Source organism: Erythrolamprus reginae, chromosome 4 (genome assembly GCF_031021105.1).
Source record: "Erythrolamprus reginae isolate rEryReg1 chromosome 4, rEryReg1.hap1, whole genome shotgun sequence".
In the NCBI taxonomy this organism is placed as follows: domain Eukaryota; kingdom Metazoa; phylum Chordata; class Lepidosauria; order Squamata; family Dipsadidae; genus Erythrolamprus; species Erythrolamprus reginae.
In genome coordinates this window covers 91,245,925-91,263,690 of record NC_091953.1, presented here as the reverse complement: position 1 = coordinate 91,263,690, position 17,766 = coordinate 91,245,925, and the positions used below count along the sequence as shown (strand labels likewise).

General features: G+C 43.8%; 1 protein-coding gene across 1 annotated transcript in view; it reads right to left on the bottom strand.

Annotated features, from left to right (window-relative positions):
* Positions 1-17,766, bottom strand: part of PRKX (protein kinase cAMP-dependent X-linked catalytic subunit) — a 69,059-nt gene that overhangs the window by 28,766 nt on the left and 22,527 nt on the right. The window contains exons 2-3 of the mRNA XM_070750901.1: positions 6,644-6,812; positions 2,797-3,060 (exon numbers count right to left, since the gene is read on the bottom strand). Coding sequence (XP_070607002.1) covers positions 2,797-3,060; positions 6,644-6,812 — 433 coding nt within the window. The remainder of the gene's footprint in view (positions 1-2,796; positions 3,061-6,643; positions 6,813-17,766) is intronic.

Here is a 17,766-nt window from a genome sequence, read left to right as displayed (position 1 = left end):
ACTCTATTAGCTAGAAGGCAAAACTGATACAAAAATATCAATGTGTCCACAATAACATTTTGTTCTGTACAAAAAAATTTTCACTGTGTGATCCATAGCTTTATTTTTAAAACTGCTTCCCCATTATGGAAAGTAAAATGTTTATTTAGCATTCAGATGGTTTGAAATACAGTATTTCTTGTATGTATTGAACTGATTTAATACCCTGTTTCCCCCCAAATAACATTTCCCCTAATAATAAGCCCAATCGGGTGCTTAAGTACAGGGCAATAAGCCAAGCGCTTATTTCAGGGTTCAAAACAAATATAAGCCAGGGTCTTATTTTTGAGGAAACATGGTATTACTATTAATCCCTTTTTCACAATGGAATTTTGCCCAACCACTTTGAATTATGTAATTAGATCACTTAACTAAGCATCCTCTTTTGTGAATGAAGGTGGGGAGCAGAGAATTTTTAGTATTCACATAAATAAATTGATTCTTTTTAGTAAATTATAAGTGTGTCAATGAAGCTAAGTAAAACCTGGGTATCAAAACAAGGAAGTTCAAACACAAGATAAATTTGAAGCAAATTCTGAAGCACACCAAGGATAAAGTTGAAAAGTAGAGGAACAAATCATTCAAGAAATTGTGAAATAAACTTTCAGCCCATCAGTTGTTATAGCAATTCTGTATAATGTTTATATAAATTAGCTTTAACATAAATTAAAAATAACTCTATTTGAATACTTTAACTCTAATTGAAGAAAATAACTTTTCTTCAATTAATTATAGTAAATATATTTTTTAAACATCAAAAATTAATTTTCAAAGATTTCTAAACCAATTAATTGAATGACCTTATTATGGAATGATATGGCTTCATGATGTTTTGCTTTCTTTACAGTGTTTTGTTGCAACATAAAAGTATTGGTGTATGATTAACATTCTCCAAGGTCATTTAAATAAATTTAAAGCTTTGATATAATTCAGTTTATCACACTTTTATGCTATTATAGCAAGGTTCGACAAACCCAGGCGCCTGGTCGCCAGTGGCGCCTAGAAAATGTTGTCTGGCGCCTAGAAAATGTTGCCTGCTGTACTGTATGTCAGCGTTTCCCAACCGGTGTGCCGCCTGGGCAGGGCGCTGCGGTGCCTCTGACCTCTCCGCTCCTGCCCGATGCCGCGGTTTCTGGCGCTCTCCTGCTGGGTCCCAAAGAAGGCAGGCAGGAAGGAGAGCTCCATTCTTCGCGCCTTTTTCCCGCCTTCCTTCTTTGGGGCCCAGCAGGAGAGCGCCAGAAACCGCGGCATCGAGCAGGAACCGGGAGGTCGGAGGCACCGGCACGGCAGCGCCCGCCCAGCTGAAGGTTCCCTGTCGTCATCGGCAAGTGTCCTTTGGAGCCCGGCGGGAGGGCACTGGCGGTGGGAGCGGGGGGGGGGGCCGCGGCTGCAGCGGCACAGGCAGTCGCGGGGAGATGGCGGGGGGAGCGGGGGGCGGCTAAAGCGGCCCCGGGCACCGTTCCCTGTACGCTTTTCCAGGGGCGCGCAGGGAGCCGCGGCCACCCGCCCGCCTACCGGATTTCCCTCCGCGCGGCTGGGGAGGTGGATTCGCCGCCCCCGCCAGCCCGATCTCCCTCCAGTGGCTGGTGACGTAGTTCTACCGCCCTCGCCAGCCTGATCTCCCTCCGTGGGGGGGTGGGGGGCGACGACCGGGGGCTGTCCGTCCGTGTTGGGTGGTGCAGGGCAGGCACAGGCAGCCCCAGGGGAGAACAAGGGAGGGAGAGAAAGGAAAGAGAGAGTAAGGGAGGGAGAGAAAATTGAATGAAGGAGGGAGAGAAAGAAAGAGTAAGAAGCAGAAAGGATAGAGAAAAAGGAAGAGAAAGGGAGGGGGAGAAAGGAAAGAGGGAGGAAGGGGGGGAGAGAAAATTGAATGAAGGAGGGAGAGAAAGAAAGAGTAAGAAGTAGAAAGGATAGAGAAAAAGGAAGAGAAAGGGAGGGAGAGAAAGGAAAGAGGGAGGAAGGGAGAGAAAGGGAGGGAGAGAAAATTGAATGAAGGAGGGAGAGAAAGAAAGAGTAAGAAGTAGAAAGGATAGAGAAAAAGGAAGAGAAAGGGAGGGGGAGAAAGGAAAGAGGGAGGAAGGGGGAGAGAAAGAAGATATGAAGGAGGGAGAAAAAGAAAGAGAGATAGGAAGGAAAGAGGGAGAGAAAGGAATGAGAGAGAAAGGGAGGGAGAGAAAGGGAATGAAAGAGGGAGAAGGGGTGAGAGATAGAAAGGATAGACAGAAAGGGAGAGAAAGGAAAGAGAGAAAGGGAGGGAGAGGAAGGAAAGAGATGAGAGAGGAAGGAGGAGACAGAGGGGGTGAAAGCGATGTCAGGTGGAGACTCGGCAAAAAACCAAGTTTGCTTAAAAAAAATTCTGGCTCCTAAATTTTTTGGCTGGCTCCTAGATTCTGAACAACTTTGTCGACCCCTGTATTATAGCATTTTTTTCTTTTATGAATTTGCACTTGGAAAAATATTGCTTGAATATTAATTATGTATGTATGTTACAGGAAACAAAAGAGAAAGATTACAAGTACCTAGGTAGATGGACAATGTGATGGGTGCAGCATTGGAATACTTGAAAGGATCAGGTTAAGAGATAATATTGACTTGACAGCATATTATCAATCAATTATTATGTGCTAGGAATCTTCAGTTAGGAAGGTTAAAACAAACAGTACAAATCATTGTAGTTTGATCCTGTCAGTCTGATGGGAAAAAAAATCATTTTCTCTACCCATTTTCCCAAGTCAAAGTCAGCATCAAATAACTTACCTATCAGCAAGCTTTTTAGCAAAGCCAAAGTCTGTGAGTTTGATATGCCCCTCTTTGTCTAATAAAATATTTTCTGGTTTTAAGTCTCTGTAAACAATTTCTTTTGAATGGAGGTATTCTATTGCACAAATTATCTCTGTAGAGTAAAATAGTCCAGTGCTGTTATTAAAGCGTCCCATATTGCGTAGATAGCTAAAAAGTTCACCTCCGGGTACATATTCCATCAACATATATAGAAATCGATCATCATGATTAGTCCAATATCTGTAATAAAAGCACATCCAGTTTTCAGAAGTTTTAAAAAATCCAGCATATTAGTAAAATGACAGCAATTATTTAAAGACCTGAAATAGATTTAATTTTAATTGCATAATTTCAATTAAGATCTAATATTTATAAGGATCAGTGTCTAATTCTTCCATTGAGGGCAGATCCATCACATTAAAATGTTATTACTCTCTAAATAATCTTAGCAGAAATATAACATTATACATTCTACTAGGAAATCAAGTTATCCACACAAGAATGCTACCAAGTTCAAACCCATGGTCATGATTTCTATATCCAATTTAATTTATCTTTGTCATGTGTTTTTATAAATTTGTTATGTTTTTTATTTTTTATTATTATTGCTTTTATTTTTGATGCAGGATTTCCCAATTCCATACATGCAACTGAAACAATTAAAAATTAAATGTTCTGGCAAGAAAATAAAGTTCATTCTTTACTATGAAAAGTTGTTCAGAATATTCTATACCATTTGAGATTTGGCTAAATATATTTATACAAAGCTGTCCTTCCTTGGGTAGATCCCACTGCATATTAAAGAAAAATAACAACAACAGATAACATTTGCAGCTGTTTTTGTTGTCATTTCCTTTTGTTTCCATCTTTATTACCTATTTCGGAAAATGTTCAAGACAAAAAACAATAAAGTCTGTTTGCCTAAAATATGGACAAACAATAGATAGTAGCTCCATTAGTTTTAGAAATTTTTAGATCCAAGTTTCAGCATTGGACCAACACACTTAATCACCATAGATGACAAGATCCAAATGGCCATAGCTTGCCAGATCCAACATTAGCATAAAACTACTGCTGGAAATAGTCCAATACATTTATTATCCAAGTGTACTTCTATTACTTCTCATCACTCATTTAACAATAAATTAATACTTAATAATTTGAAAATAAATGGTTGAAGGGGACTCAGAAATATATTGGTAACCTGTAGAAAAATTAATTATACCATCAGTTTTACATGTTTATTTCCCAGAGTCATTACTGGTAGGTAAGAAATGCATTTTTAACTGATCTTGCTATCTTTTGTTCTCTTTGTCAGTTTCATCTTATCAGAATATAATCTTGTTATGTTGAAATTACTTTTGCAATGTGTACTTATAACTCCTCTGTTTATAGTTTAACTTGTGAAATTCTGACACTTCCCGTAGTGTGCATTACTCCACCCATTACCACAATATATTTTTTAAAAAGTAATGAGCCATATACAGAAATAGATTTCCTGTAGTTTCAAATAGAGGGAATTGTATTTTTGTACCAAAAACACAATGCATTTTTCAGCAAATATTTTATTAAAACACTGATGTGTAATGGTGGAAAATGTGTATCTCTAAATTATTTCCTTCTAATGAAGAAAAGTGACAACTCTTACACAAAACTCCTATATTTGTGAAAACACATTCAAAATGTTTTACTTATTGAAAACATGAACTTTCATTCATGTACTCATTTCTTATATAAAAAAGGAATAACTGCACTGTCAACTGTCACAAAACTCTACTGGAGATAAATCATTCTTGGTTTCCATCCAAGAATTATACAAGTGGAATTATCCTTTGGACATTCTTGTAAAAAAGGAAAAAGTGATACCGTGTTTCCCCGATAGTAAGACCATGTCTTACTTTCTTTTTACCATCAAAAGCCCCACTATGTCTTACTTTCGGGGTATGTCTTACATTACCATCCCCGGAAGCGAGCCAGTTTATGCCCTGGAAACCAGCTACTCTTCCAGCCAAGGCACCTTTTGAGCGGCGTTGCAAAAAAAAAAAACACACATCTTACGTCTCCCCTTCCCCCAACCCCGGCCTCTTTCACACAACCCGACCTCTTTCTTTCTCCTTCTCCGGCAGATCGAGCGCGCGAAGAGGCACCTCTCACCTTCCGCCGCTGCTGGCCGCCCGCCCTCTTTCGCCCAGCGCCGCTTGAAAGGACACCCCCCCTTGGCTTCTGCGATATGCCGGAGAGCCAGAGAAGGGGGCGTCCGGACCCCCCCACCCCCAGCAGAAGCCAAGGGAGGGGGGTCCTTTCAAGCGTCGCTGGGCGAAAGAGGGCGGGCGGCCAGCAGCAGAAGGCGAGAGGTGCCCCCTTCTCCGGCTCTCTGGCATATCGAAGAGTCACCTCTCACCTTCCGCCGCTGCTGGCCGCCCTCTTTCGCCCAGCGTCGCTTCGGAAGCCGCCGAAAGCCGTCAGGGAGGTGCTTGGCGAGCGGAGAGGCGGTCACCAAGCGCCCCCCTGATGGCATTCGGCGGCTTCCGAAGCGACGCTGGGCGAAAGAGGGCGGCCAGCAGCGGCGGAAAGTGAGAGGTGCCTCTTCGCGCGCTCGATCTGCCGGAGAGCCGGAGAAGGAGGCACCTCTCGCCTTCTGCTGCTGGTCGCCCGCCCTTTCGCCCAACGCCGCTTGAAAGGACCCCCCCCCTTGGCTTCTGAGATATGCAGGAGAGCCGGAGAAGGGGGCGTCCGGACCTCCCCACCCTCAGCAGAAGCCAAGGGGGGGGGTCCTTTCAAGCGGCGCTGGGCGAAAGAGGGTGGGCGGCCAGCAGCAGAAGGCGAGAGGTGCCCCCTTCTCCGGCTCTCCGGCATATCGAAGAGGCACCTCTCACCTTCCGCCGCTGCTGGCCGCCCTCTTTCGCCCAGCGTCGCTTCGGAAGCCGCCGAACGCCGTCAGGGGGGTGCTTGGCGAGCGGCACTTGGCGAACGGAGAGGCGGTCGCCAAGCGCCCCCCTGACGGCGTTTGGTGGCTTCCGAAGCGACGCTAGGCGAAAGAGGGCGGCCAGCAGCGGCGGAAGGTGAGAGGTACCTCTTCGCGCGCTCGATCTGCCGGAGAGCCGGAGAAGGAGGCACCTCTCGCCTTCTGCTGCTGGCCGCCCGCCCTTTCGCCCAACGCCGCTTGAAAGGAACCCCCCCTTGGCTTCTGCTGGGGGTGGGGGGGTCCGGACGCCCCCTTCTCCGGCTCTCCGGCATATCGTACCGTGTTTCCCCGAAAGTAAGACATATGTCTTACTTTCGGGGTATGGCTTATTTTAGCCGACCCCCCTGAAACCCCCCATATGTCTTACAATCGGGGGGGTCTTACTATCGGGGAAACACGGTATTTACAGATTCTACTTTTGTTTTACAGTAGCCATTTAATCACTTCAATTGTTTTCAGAACTCTTAAAAATATTTCAGAGAAAGATGGAGACATAGAAAAACCTTCAGGCAGGAAAATTTTTGAACCTTTCCTAGGAATAAAACTATCAAGATTTATGCCATGAAAAATTATGTAAAAAAGCAATCTGAATGCACATATTTTATCCATGAAAAATGCCTATACACACAACCACAACAATTACTGTACTCTGAAGAATAGTCAATCTATCCTGATCAATGTTGTAAAAATCACATATCATAACCTTTTGGAAAAGCAAACGGAGACAAAGTGTTTATAATGTATTTTTAGTTACTGTTCTAGTTACTGTTGAATATAGAAATTAAATTTGAAAATTTGTCACCCAAAGATTTTGACTGCTACAACTGATTGTGATTCAACTAAGAAGATGAAGCTTACAATCTGATCAGAAATGGATAATTCACTTCTTTCAAAACAGACTTCTCATTGTGTACATGTTGTTCTTGTTTTAGCCGAATAACATCTGGAATGCTCATCACTTTCAAAGCGAAGTAGCATTTATTAGCCTTCTCTCTCACCAGGTGAACACGCCCAAAAGTGCCTGTCCCTGAAAATCAGAAAGAAAGAAAAATACAGACAATATAAATAAAAATTGGTTACATTTCATAATAAAACATGCTGTATATACTGTAAGAAGAAAATATTAACATAAATCAACTGATAACTGTCAAACATTTTTGTATTGCTTGAGTTTGACAAAGTTCAGTGTTTACAAAAAAAAGCAAATAAAAAGGTACCGACATTAGCTCTGCTGGTTCACTTCTACTTAAATCATGGTAAAAGACTAAATAATGCTCTTTTCTCTAATATGAATTCTCTGAAGCAGCCCTTCTACCTTATGAACTATCACCTGGCACTCTCAAGATATTTAAGACTATAATGGTCATTGCCTTCAAAAAGCATGATCATTCTGTTTTATTGTTTAGGTTTCATAAGATCACAGGAATATTCGTCATTTGGATAGTTTGCCAAATCATTCATATTGTTAGCAATAAAACTTCCTTTGTTAATATGACTGCCAAGGTAATCTTTGTAGGGACTATTTGCACAATAATAAATAAGTACTGTACACAATGTGTTCTAGTGATGTATTTTAAAAATGTTTTCCTTTGTTTGATGTTATTTAAAGTCACTCCAATGACACAATATTTATTCTATTTTTATTACAGTGAATATATATAGTTTAAGATGATGTAGTAATTCAGAACAGATTTATCAGATTAGACTGTGGCTAAAACCAATTGCTGATATTGGTGAAAATACTGAAACAAACTGGGAACTTTCCTGGACTCAGGAAATAAGAAAAAAACAATCTACCAAGATCTCATTTGCATCAATATTATTCACTATAACCTTTCATACTTTTCTTTGCATCCCCGAATCTTCAGAGAGGGGCGGCATACAAATCTAATAAATAATAATAATAATAATAATTATTATTATTATTATTATTATTATCATCATCATCATCTATACAACAAGTAAAATTTGTATTTTATTTCTTGAATTTCTTGCTTTTCTTTTTCTGAGGATCTAAAGTTTATCCAACACCATCTCTTTCCTCTCACTCTTCCTTTATATATTTTATTATGATTTGATCCTCATTCATATATATTCAAAACACCGCAATAGTCATTTGCTCTGTATGCAATTCACATAGAACACTCATTTCACTTATTTATGTTTTAGTACCCGCATTTCTTAACTATTCCATTTACATTGCATCCAGTATATTTCTACCCTTTTCCTGTTTCCAACAATGGTTTTATTACCATCTAGCAAAAGGATCAGTCTTGTACATTCATTGTTTATAGCAGACAATATCCCATCCACTATATTCCAGCATCTGCACACTTTAAATGTATGCATCCTTTTTAGCATTTTACTATGGGAAGAAATTCACTATTGCTTGATTATTGGGTAGAGAAGATAGGTTTTCATTTATGTCTAAATTGTAATGGTTGGATACAACAACATAACATTTGTAGCAAATTCTCAGTCATTTGAGATGATTACACAAACTCACATCTAAGCCGCCCAGAGTCTTCAGAGAGGGGTGGCATACAAATCTAATAAATTATTATTATTATTATTATTATTATTATTATTATTATTATTATTATTATTAATATACCCTATAACGTTAAAAAAAGGTATCAAACATATAAGGAGACTTGTCTCTTACCCCCTTGCTTAATTTATGTATTTATTTATTGGATTTGTATGCCGCCCCTCTTCGTGTTCAACTATATAAAATATCCATTTATCTGCATAACTTTCACTTTCATCATATTCAATTGATACATTTAGCAACCCCCAACTTCATATATTAGTTTCTCTACCGTACCTTAAATACCCATTTTTAAAATCACATATATATGAACTTTTTTTTACAAATTTAGAAAGCAAGCAACTACAAGACTTATTAAAATGCTAACAAATTCTGTATAGATCATTTGGTAGCAGACAACAGGGTACTATTGCTGTTTACACCTCATTTCCCCCATAAAGCAGCAGAGTTTGTTTTGTTTTTACATTTTAAACTCATTTTTTAATCCGCAAGCAGTAAAAGTCCTCTAATACAGTTGCTTTTTGAAAATTATCATGTCAAACATACAATTTAAGGTACTGATTATAATCATTTGACATATAACCTGTTTTCTAGAATGGTTAGATAAAATTTGTAAGTCAAGAAGCAAAGGACAAAACCTTCCCTGAGGTAAACATATAAAGGCTAAAAAGGGCAAACTTATCTTCTATTCAATTTATGTATAAATTTATAAGCCATTCTCTTCAAAAGACATTAAATAAATCCAGATGACAGAACAGTTACCTGCACATTATAGCAAATTAATGTAGCAGAATATTCAGAGATTTTAAATTTAAAAATTCCAGTATAAATTCCTATATGAAGCATTATTAAAGCATTATTCTTATATAAATTATTAGAGACAGACTGATATCAACCAAGACATCAAAAACTTTCTAAATGCAAACTTAATTGATAACAATTGCTTAATCTACCATGTTTGAATTATAGTGCTGTAAAGTTAACCTGGAAATTGTAAACAGTTTCTCGAAAACCCCTATTAACCTACTCAACAATGTCATTTAACCACCTTGTGAAATTTTACATGTGATTAAATCCCTTAACACTGTTGTTACATTGCATAATATACTAGTAAACAACCTTGTTTTCAAGGTGGGCTTAAAAAGCAATATTATTTTGATTAATGTAATAAATTTGTAGTTTAACTGGAACATAGGGGTGGCACAGCAGGTAGAGTGCTGAACTGCAGGCCACTGAAGCTGACTGTCAGCGGTTCAAATCTCATCACTGGCTCAAGGTTGACTCAGCCTTCCATCCTTCCAAGGTGGGTAAAATGAGGACCCGGATTGTGGGGGCAAAAGCCTAGCTCTGTTAAAAAGTGCTATTGCTAACATGTTGTAAGCCGCCCTGAGTCTAATAATAATAATAATAATAATAATAATAATAATAATAATAATAATAATAATAATTTATTAGATTTGTATGCCGCCCCTCTCCGAAGACTCGGGGCGGCTCACAACAAGTGATAAAACAATATTGTACAGGCACAAATCTAATATTAAGAAAAAACTAAAAACCCTATCAATTTAAAAAACCAAACAACACATACATACCAAACATAAATTATAATAAGCCTGGGGGAAAGGTGTCTCAAATCCCCCATGCCTGGCGGTATAGATGGGTCTTAAGTAGTTTACGGAAGACAAGGAGGGTGGGAGCAGTTCTAATCTCCGGGGGGAGTTGATTCCAGAGGGCCGGGGCCGCCACAGAGAAGGCTCTTCCCCTGGGGCCCGCCAGACGACATTGTTTAGTCGATGGGACCCAGAGAAGGCCGACTCTGTGGGACCTTATTGGCCGCTGGGATTCGTGCGGTAGTAGGCGGTTCCGGAGGTATTCTGGTCCAATGCCATGTAGGGCTTTAAAGGTCATGACCAACACTTTGAATTGTGACCGGAAACTGATCGGCAGCCAATGCAGGCCACGGAGTGTTGTAGAAACGTGGGCGAATCTGGGAAGCCCCACGATGGCTCTCGCGGCTGCGTTCTGCACGATCTGAAGTTTCCGAACACTTTTCAAAGGTAGCCTCATGTAGAGAGCGTTGCAGTAATCGAACCTCGAGGTGATAAGGACATGAGTGACTGTGAGTAATGACTCCCTGTCCAAATAGGGCCGCAACTGGTACACCAGGCGAACCTGGGCAAACGCCCTCCTCGCCACAGCCGAAAGATGATGTTCCAATGTCAGCTGTGGGTCGAGGAGGACGCCCAAGTTGCGCACCCTCTCTGAGGGGGTCAGTAGTCCCCCCCCCAGGGTAATGGATGGACAGATGGAATTGTCCTTGGGAGGCAACACCCACAGCCACTCCGTCTTGTCTGGATTGAGTTTGAGTTTGTTGACACCCATCCAGTCCCCAACAGCCTCCAGGCACCGGCACATCACTTCCACTGCTTCGCTGACTGGACATGGGGTGGAGATGTACAACTCGGTATCATCCGCATATTGATGATACCTCACCCCATGCCCTTGGATGATCTCACCCAGCAGTTTCATGTAGACATTAAATAGCAGGGGGGAGAGGACCGACCCCTGAGGCACCCCACAAGGGAGAGACCTCGGAGTCGACCTCTGCCCCCCCCACTAACACCGACTGCGACCGACCGGAGAGGTAGGAGGAGAACCACTGGAGAACAGTGCCTCCCACTCCCAACCCCTCCAGTCGGCGCAGAAGGATACCATGGTCGATGGTATCGAAAGCCGCTGAGAGGTCAAGAAGCACCAGGACAGAGGACAAGCCCCTGTCCCGGGCCCGCCAGAGATCATCCATCAACGCGACCAAAGCAGTTTCTGTGCTGTAACTGGGCCTGAAACCCGACTGTTGAGGCCCTAGATAATCGGCTTCTTCCAAGGACCGCTGGAGTTGGAGCGCCACCACCTTCTCAACAACCTTCCCCATAAAGGGAAGGTTGGAGACTGGACGGTAGTTATTAAGCACGGCTGGGTCCAGGGAGGGCTTTTTGAGGAGGGGGCGCACAAGTGCCTCCTTATAAGGAGCCGGGAAGGACCCCCTCCCCAAGGAGGCGGTGACAATCTCCTGGACCCAGCTCCGTGTCACCTCTCGACTGGCCGAAACCAACCAAGAGGGACACGGATCCAGTAAGCAGGTGGCAGAACTCACAGCTCCAATGGCCTTGTCCACTTCATCGGGTGTCACCTGATGAAGGAGAAGGGCGGCATAAAAATTGAATGAATGAATAAATAAATAAATAAATCATGATGAGGTTGTTGGTGACAGAATTATGCTTTTCTGATATTTTGTTTATTTTGTTACAATTATTGTATTTGTATTTTGTTTCTTATGAACTGCTTGTAATCAAAATGACTGAACCAACATAAAAATATTTGTATTAAAATGAATGCAACATTATTTAAAGTTTAAAGTTTGTTGTTGTGAGCCATCCTGAGTCCTGTGGGATTGGGCCCCATATAAGTCAAACAAACAAACAAACAAACAAACAAACAAAATCATTTTAATAATATAGTCTTTAGGAACTGCTAAAAAGAAGTTATTACAAATACAACAGTACAACAGTTAAATAATATAAAAAGCTACATTACTTTAACAGCTGAGAAATATGAAGCTAAAAAACACAATACAAAAAAGGTGTCTGAATTTGGCTACTAGATGCATTGTAAGAAGCAAAGATCATTGATGAAAGACAGGTCAAACATATTTTAGCTTTCCTATGCAAAACCCAAAGTTTCTTTATACATAAATATGTAATTTTTATCTTTTGGCTTCAGTATTTGGAAGTATCTTAGGCAAAACTATTCAAGCATGACATTCCTGCTTTGCAAAAGGGAAAGTCAATTTTTCTCACTGATTACCTGTAGTACAATATGCAGCATGGCAATAATTCCTTTTTTTAGAATTTTATCTAAAAGTCAGTTTTGCTATCCTCAGGCTAGTATGCAATTGTGATGATACGCACACACACAAAAATCTTCACATGTGCATGTACAGGTAATTCTCGACTTGTAAGAGTTTGTTTACTGACTGTTCAAAGTTACAACGGCATTGTAAAAAGTGACTTATGCCAGTTTTTCACACTTAAGACTCTTGCAGCATCCCTATGATCATATAATCAAAATTCAGATGCTTGGCCATATTTATAACAATTGCTGTGTACCAAGATCATATGATCCCCTTTTGTAACTTTCTGACAAGCAAAGTCAATGAGGCAGCCAGATTCACTTAACAACCGTGTTAGTAACTTAACTAGTGTTGCAATTCACTTAACAACTATGGCAAGAAAGATCGTAAAATAGGGCAGAAGTTTCTTAACAAATGTCTTACTTAACAACAGAAATGTTGGATTCAATTGTGGTCATAAGTCAAGGACTACCTGTAGTTATATGGAAGAGGAAAAGGAAAAAAACCACAATTTTTGCAATTCTGATATTTGTGGAATTGTAAATATTTATTGCAATACAGTGATCCCCCGGTTATTGCGTCCCCGACCATTGCGAACAGGGTAATTTGCGATTTTTGAACCCGGAAGTCAGAACACCATCTGCGCATGCGTGCCCTTTTTTTCTATGGGCACGCATGCGTAGATGGCGCCGGGCAGATCAGCTGCTGGGCGGCTTCCCTAGGTCTTCCCCCTCTTGGCCGGCATCAGCGAGGAGTTTCCCCACCACCGCCCACGCAAACACCTCGCTGCTGCCGCTTCGCTCGGGCCGCTTCCCAGCTGAGTACTCAGCTGGGAAGCGGCCCGAGCGAACGGCTTGTCCGCAGCCTGCCTGCGCGCCCGCGGCTCGCGCGCCCTTCTCCCGCCCACGCCGTTCGCTCGGGCCGCTTCCCAACTGAGCCCTCAAGTCAAGCGCAGAAGTTCGCCTTTGGCGCTTGGCTTGAGGGCTCAGTTGGGAAGGCGCGCGGGTGTTTTAAAACGTCCCTGCCGACATGAGGGGCTCGCTAGCACACCCCCAAACCCGGGTTGGGGGTTCGGGGGAGTGCTAGCGAGCCCCCCATGTCGGCGGGGACGTTTTAAAACACCCGCGCACCTTCCCAACTGAGCCCTCAAGCCAAGCGCAGAAGTTCGCCTTTGGCGCTTGGCTTGAGGGCTCAGTTGGGAAGGCGCGCGGGTGTTTTAAAACGTCCCCGCCGACATGGGGGGCTCGCTAGCACACCCCCAAACCCGGGTTGGGGGTTCGGGGGGGTGCTAGCGAGCCCCCCATGTCGGCGGGGACATTTTAAAACACCCCGCGCGGCTTTCCAATGAGTCCCGAAGACAAATGCGGAAGTTTGATGTTTGTCTTCGGGACTCATTGGAAAGCCGCACGGGTGTTTTAAAACGTCCCTGCCGACATGGGGGGCTCGCTAGCACCCCCCCGAACCCCCAACCCGGGTTAGGGGGGTGTTAGCGAGCCCCCCATGTCGGCGGCAACGTTTTAAAACAGCCGCGCCGCCCCTAATCTTCGGCTCCTCGCTAGCGCTGCGGAAGTAAAAACACCATCTGCACATGCGCAGATGGTGTTTTTACTTCCGCAGCGCTACTTCGCGAAAACCCGCTCGTTGCGGGGGGTCCTGGAACGGAACCCTCGCAACGAGCGGGGGATCACTGTATTCAGTTTCATCTTATGACTTACACTGTGCACTGTGTAAACTGTGTTACAGTTTAAAAGAGATTTCCAGGCTTTTAAAATGATATAAAATATATTATAATATCTATGATAATATCATTGTTTACTTATTTGCATACTACTCTCTTTCCCCTTCTCTTGTTTTATATTTTCTTCAAAATTCTAATTAAAAATATATTAAAAAGAAAAATAGGTATCTGGTTAGTCACTGTGAAAAAGATGGCTCTTGATCTGACTTAACAAAGACAGTATTAAGTTCTAAATAAAAAACAACACTATGTTAATGTTGTTAAACACCAAATATAATGTCTCTAAGTCAATAGTGACAAAACCAACCATCCAAACAAAAAAACAAAATAATACATTTGTTGTGTGTGACACTATTTTTTCCCCTGAGGATTAAGCTAATTATATATAAACTTATTTTCCTCTAAAGAAAATACATCAAAGAGTTTATATGCCAAAGGCAAAGTTTCTATTATGATGACAATAGATGCAGACAAGTGGCCACTCATATACCTTTAGAAGCTGACATTTTAATTGTATGCTGTTGAATGCCTCAAGCATTTGCATTTTTGCAATCACAGCAAATTCTGAGCATACATCAAACATACCATAGCAGTTTCAGGTAAATGGATAGTGTTGATATGCATAATAAAGCTCAAGACAATAAAGTAAAGTGTCAATGTCTATGTTAATTGTTAACATCAAAACAGACTCATGCGCGTGCCAAAAGATATTGAGGGGGAATCCTGGCGATCTCTTCCTAAGGCTTCTCTCCCTCCCTGCCCTTGTAGGCTTGTGCAAGAAGCCTGCTGCTCTTTTGGTGCTTGGGGAAGCAGAGACCCTGCCACAGGCAGGGGAACAACTGCTCTAAGCAGGGAGGAGCCCCGGCAAGGCTGCACGTGTGGAGCTTTTCCAGTCAGCATATGGTGCTGCTGAGGTGGGGGGGAGGGCTCTTGCCAGCTGAGGAATGGCGTTTCCCAGCAGGAGGAGTTCCGACAAGGCTGCTTGTTTGGAGCTTCCCCAGACGAGCAGCTGGTGAGGATGGGGTGGTGGTGATGGCTGCCTGCGAAGATGACCCTGTGGCTGCCATCAAAGCAGGGCCGAGAGGGCTCTCTTTGTTCACTTCCACAAGCCATGTGGGTCCCCTCAGCACTGGGTCCTCTGGGCTGCCTCCTGCACTGCCCCACTGACTGCTAACCAGCAAGTGCTGCTCTGTGCAACTGAGCCAATCTTTCTCTTCTTCCTTTAGCTATAGGGGTGGTGGGCTACCTATTTGTGGATGCCATTCTAAAACAATAGCGCTCACCTGCGGCTGGACCACTGCCAAATGCTCTAGGTAAGATATTTTTTAATGTAGACACCAACCTTGCAAAACACCTCCAAGTTCCACCTGTTGACAGTCCTGTTCTGGCATTATATACAAATGTTCAAATGCCCGGTGACTCAGAGGACCTTCTCTGATCAGAGGATAGATGCAAGGAGACAGCACTTCAGCAGGCCTACCAGTCAGAATGGGAAGTGAGAGTATTGACGACAGCATCCTTCTTCTCTTGAAGACGCTTAAGTGGCTTCACACCCTTAAGGATCAACTACCAGCTTCAGATACCTGCGCGCACCAGGACCTAAACAAATTCCTGCCGTCTGCCCAATTCCTGTCCAATGCAATACTACAGTCCACCCAATTTGCTGCAAGGGATATGGGGTCGGTTGTGGTAGCACACTGGATGACCTGGTTGTGCAGCTGGTCCACTGATGTTCAACACAAATGGTAGTTGGCGGCTGCCCCTATATCTGGTCAGTTCCTTTTTGGGCAGGCTTTGAGCCCAAAAGTGGTAGAATGTACTGTACTGTTTTTTATTATTGTTGTGAGCCGCCCCGAGTTTGCGGAGAGGGGCGGCATATAAATCCAATAAACCTAACCTAACCTAACCTAACCATGGTCAGATCATTTTCTATTGCGGCTTGATTTTAAAGCTCCAATCCTCTCCTGCAGGGAGGCAGAACCGATTAGGAGGTTCTGCCCGATGCCTGATGGATCCAAAAGGCTTTCAAAGGGCTCTTGGGGTTTTGCCGGATTCACTTGTCCACAGCCCGGCGGAGTCCCTTGTTGCAGCCTGGAATAGGGCTGCGACGGAGGCTCTTGACCAAATTGCGCCTTTGCGACCTCTCTCTGGCAACAGACCCTGGAGGTCTCCTTGGTTTACCAAGGAGCTCCGGGGAATGAAACACCAGAAGAGAACTCTAGAGAAGCGTTGGAGAAAGACCAGATCCGAATCTGACTGAACACTTGTAAAAGCTCATATTGAGATTTACTAAGTGGCGATCAGGTCGACAAGGCATGCATACAATGTTGGCCTGGTTGCGTCTGCAGAATCCTGCCCGGCCGCCCGGTTCAGGGTGACTCGCTCCCTTCTTAACCAGGGGGGAGTTGGGGAACTCTTGCAGGGTAGTGCCGAGGCTTTTAATCAGTTTTTCGCAGACAAAATCGCTCAGATCCGGACTGATCTTGACTCCAATTGGAGTGAAGAATTGGCTGACAACGAGTCAGTTGAGGTGACAGGGGCCCATCTTAGTCCATCTGTTTGGAGTGAGTTTGACCTGGTGACACCTGATGAAGTGGACAAGGCCATTGGAGCTGTGAGTTTCACCACCTGTTTGCTGAACCTGTGTCCCTCCTGGCTGGTTTTGGTCAGCAGGGAGGTGACACGGAGTTGGGTCCAGGAGATTACCAATACTTCTTTGAGGGAGGGGTCCTTTCTGGCTCCGTACAAGGAGGCACTTGTGCGCCCCCTCCTCAAGAAGCCTTCCCTGGACTCAGCCGTATTCAACAACTACCATCCTGTCTCTAACCTTCCCTTTATGGGGAAGGTTGTTGAGAAGGTGGTAGCGCTCCAACTCCAGCGGTCCTTGGAAGAAGCCGATTATCTAGGCCGTCGGCAGTCAGGATTCAGACCCGGCTCCAGCACGGAAACTGCTTTGGTCACGCTGATGGATGATCTCTGGCGGGCCCGGGTTTTATCCTCTGTCCTGGTGCTTCTTGACCTCTCAGCGGCTTTCAATACCATTGATCATTGTATCCTTCTGCGCTGACTGGAGGGGTTGGGAGTGGGAGGCACCGTTTTATGGTGGTTCTCCTCCTACCTCTCTGATCAGTCGCAGTCGGTATTAGCGGGGGGTCAGAGGTCGACTCCTAAGTCCCTACCTTGTGGGGATCCTCAGGGGTCGGTCCTCTCCCCTCTGCTGTTCAATATCTACATGAAACTGTTGGGTGAGATCATCCAAGGGCATGGGGTGAGTTACCATCATTACCCTGATGATACTCAGCTGTACATCTCCACCCCATGTCCACTCAGCGAAGCAGTGGAAGTGATGTGCTAGTGTCTGGAGGCTGTCAAGGTCTGGATGGGTGCCAACAGGCTCAGACTCAATCCAGACAAGAGGGAGTGGCTTTGGGTACTGCCTCCCAAGGACACTTCCATCTGTCTGTCCATCACCCTGGGAGGGGGAATTATTGACCCCCTCAGAGAAGGTCTGCAACTTGGGCCTCCTCCTCGATCCACAGCTGACATTAGAACATCATCTTTCGGCTGTGGCGAGGAGGGCGTTTGCCCAGGTTCGCCTGGTGCACCAGTTATGGCCCTATCTGGACCGGGAGTCACTGCTCACGGTCACTCATGCCCTTATCACTTCGAGGTTCGACTACTGCAATGCTCTCTATATGGGGCTACCCTTGAAGAATGTTTGGAAACTTCAGCTCATCCAAAATGCAGCTGCGCGAGCAGTCTTGGGCCTTCCAAGAAATGCC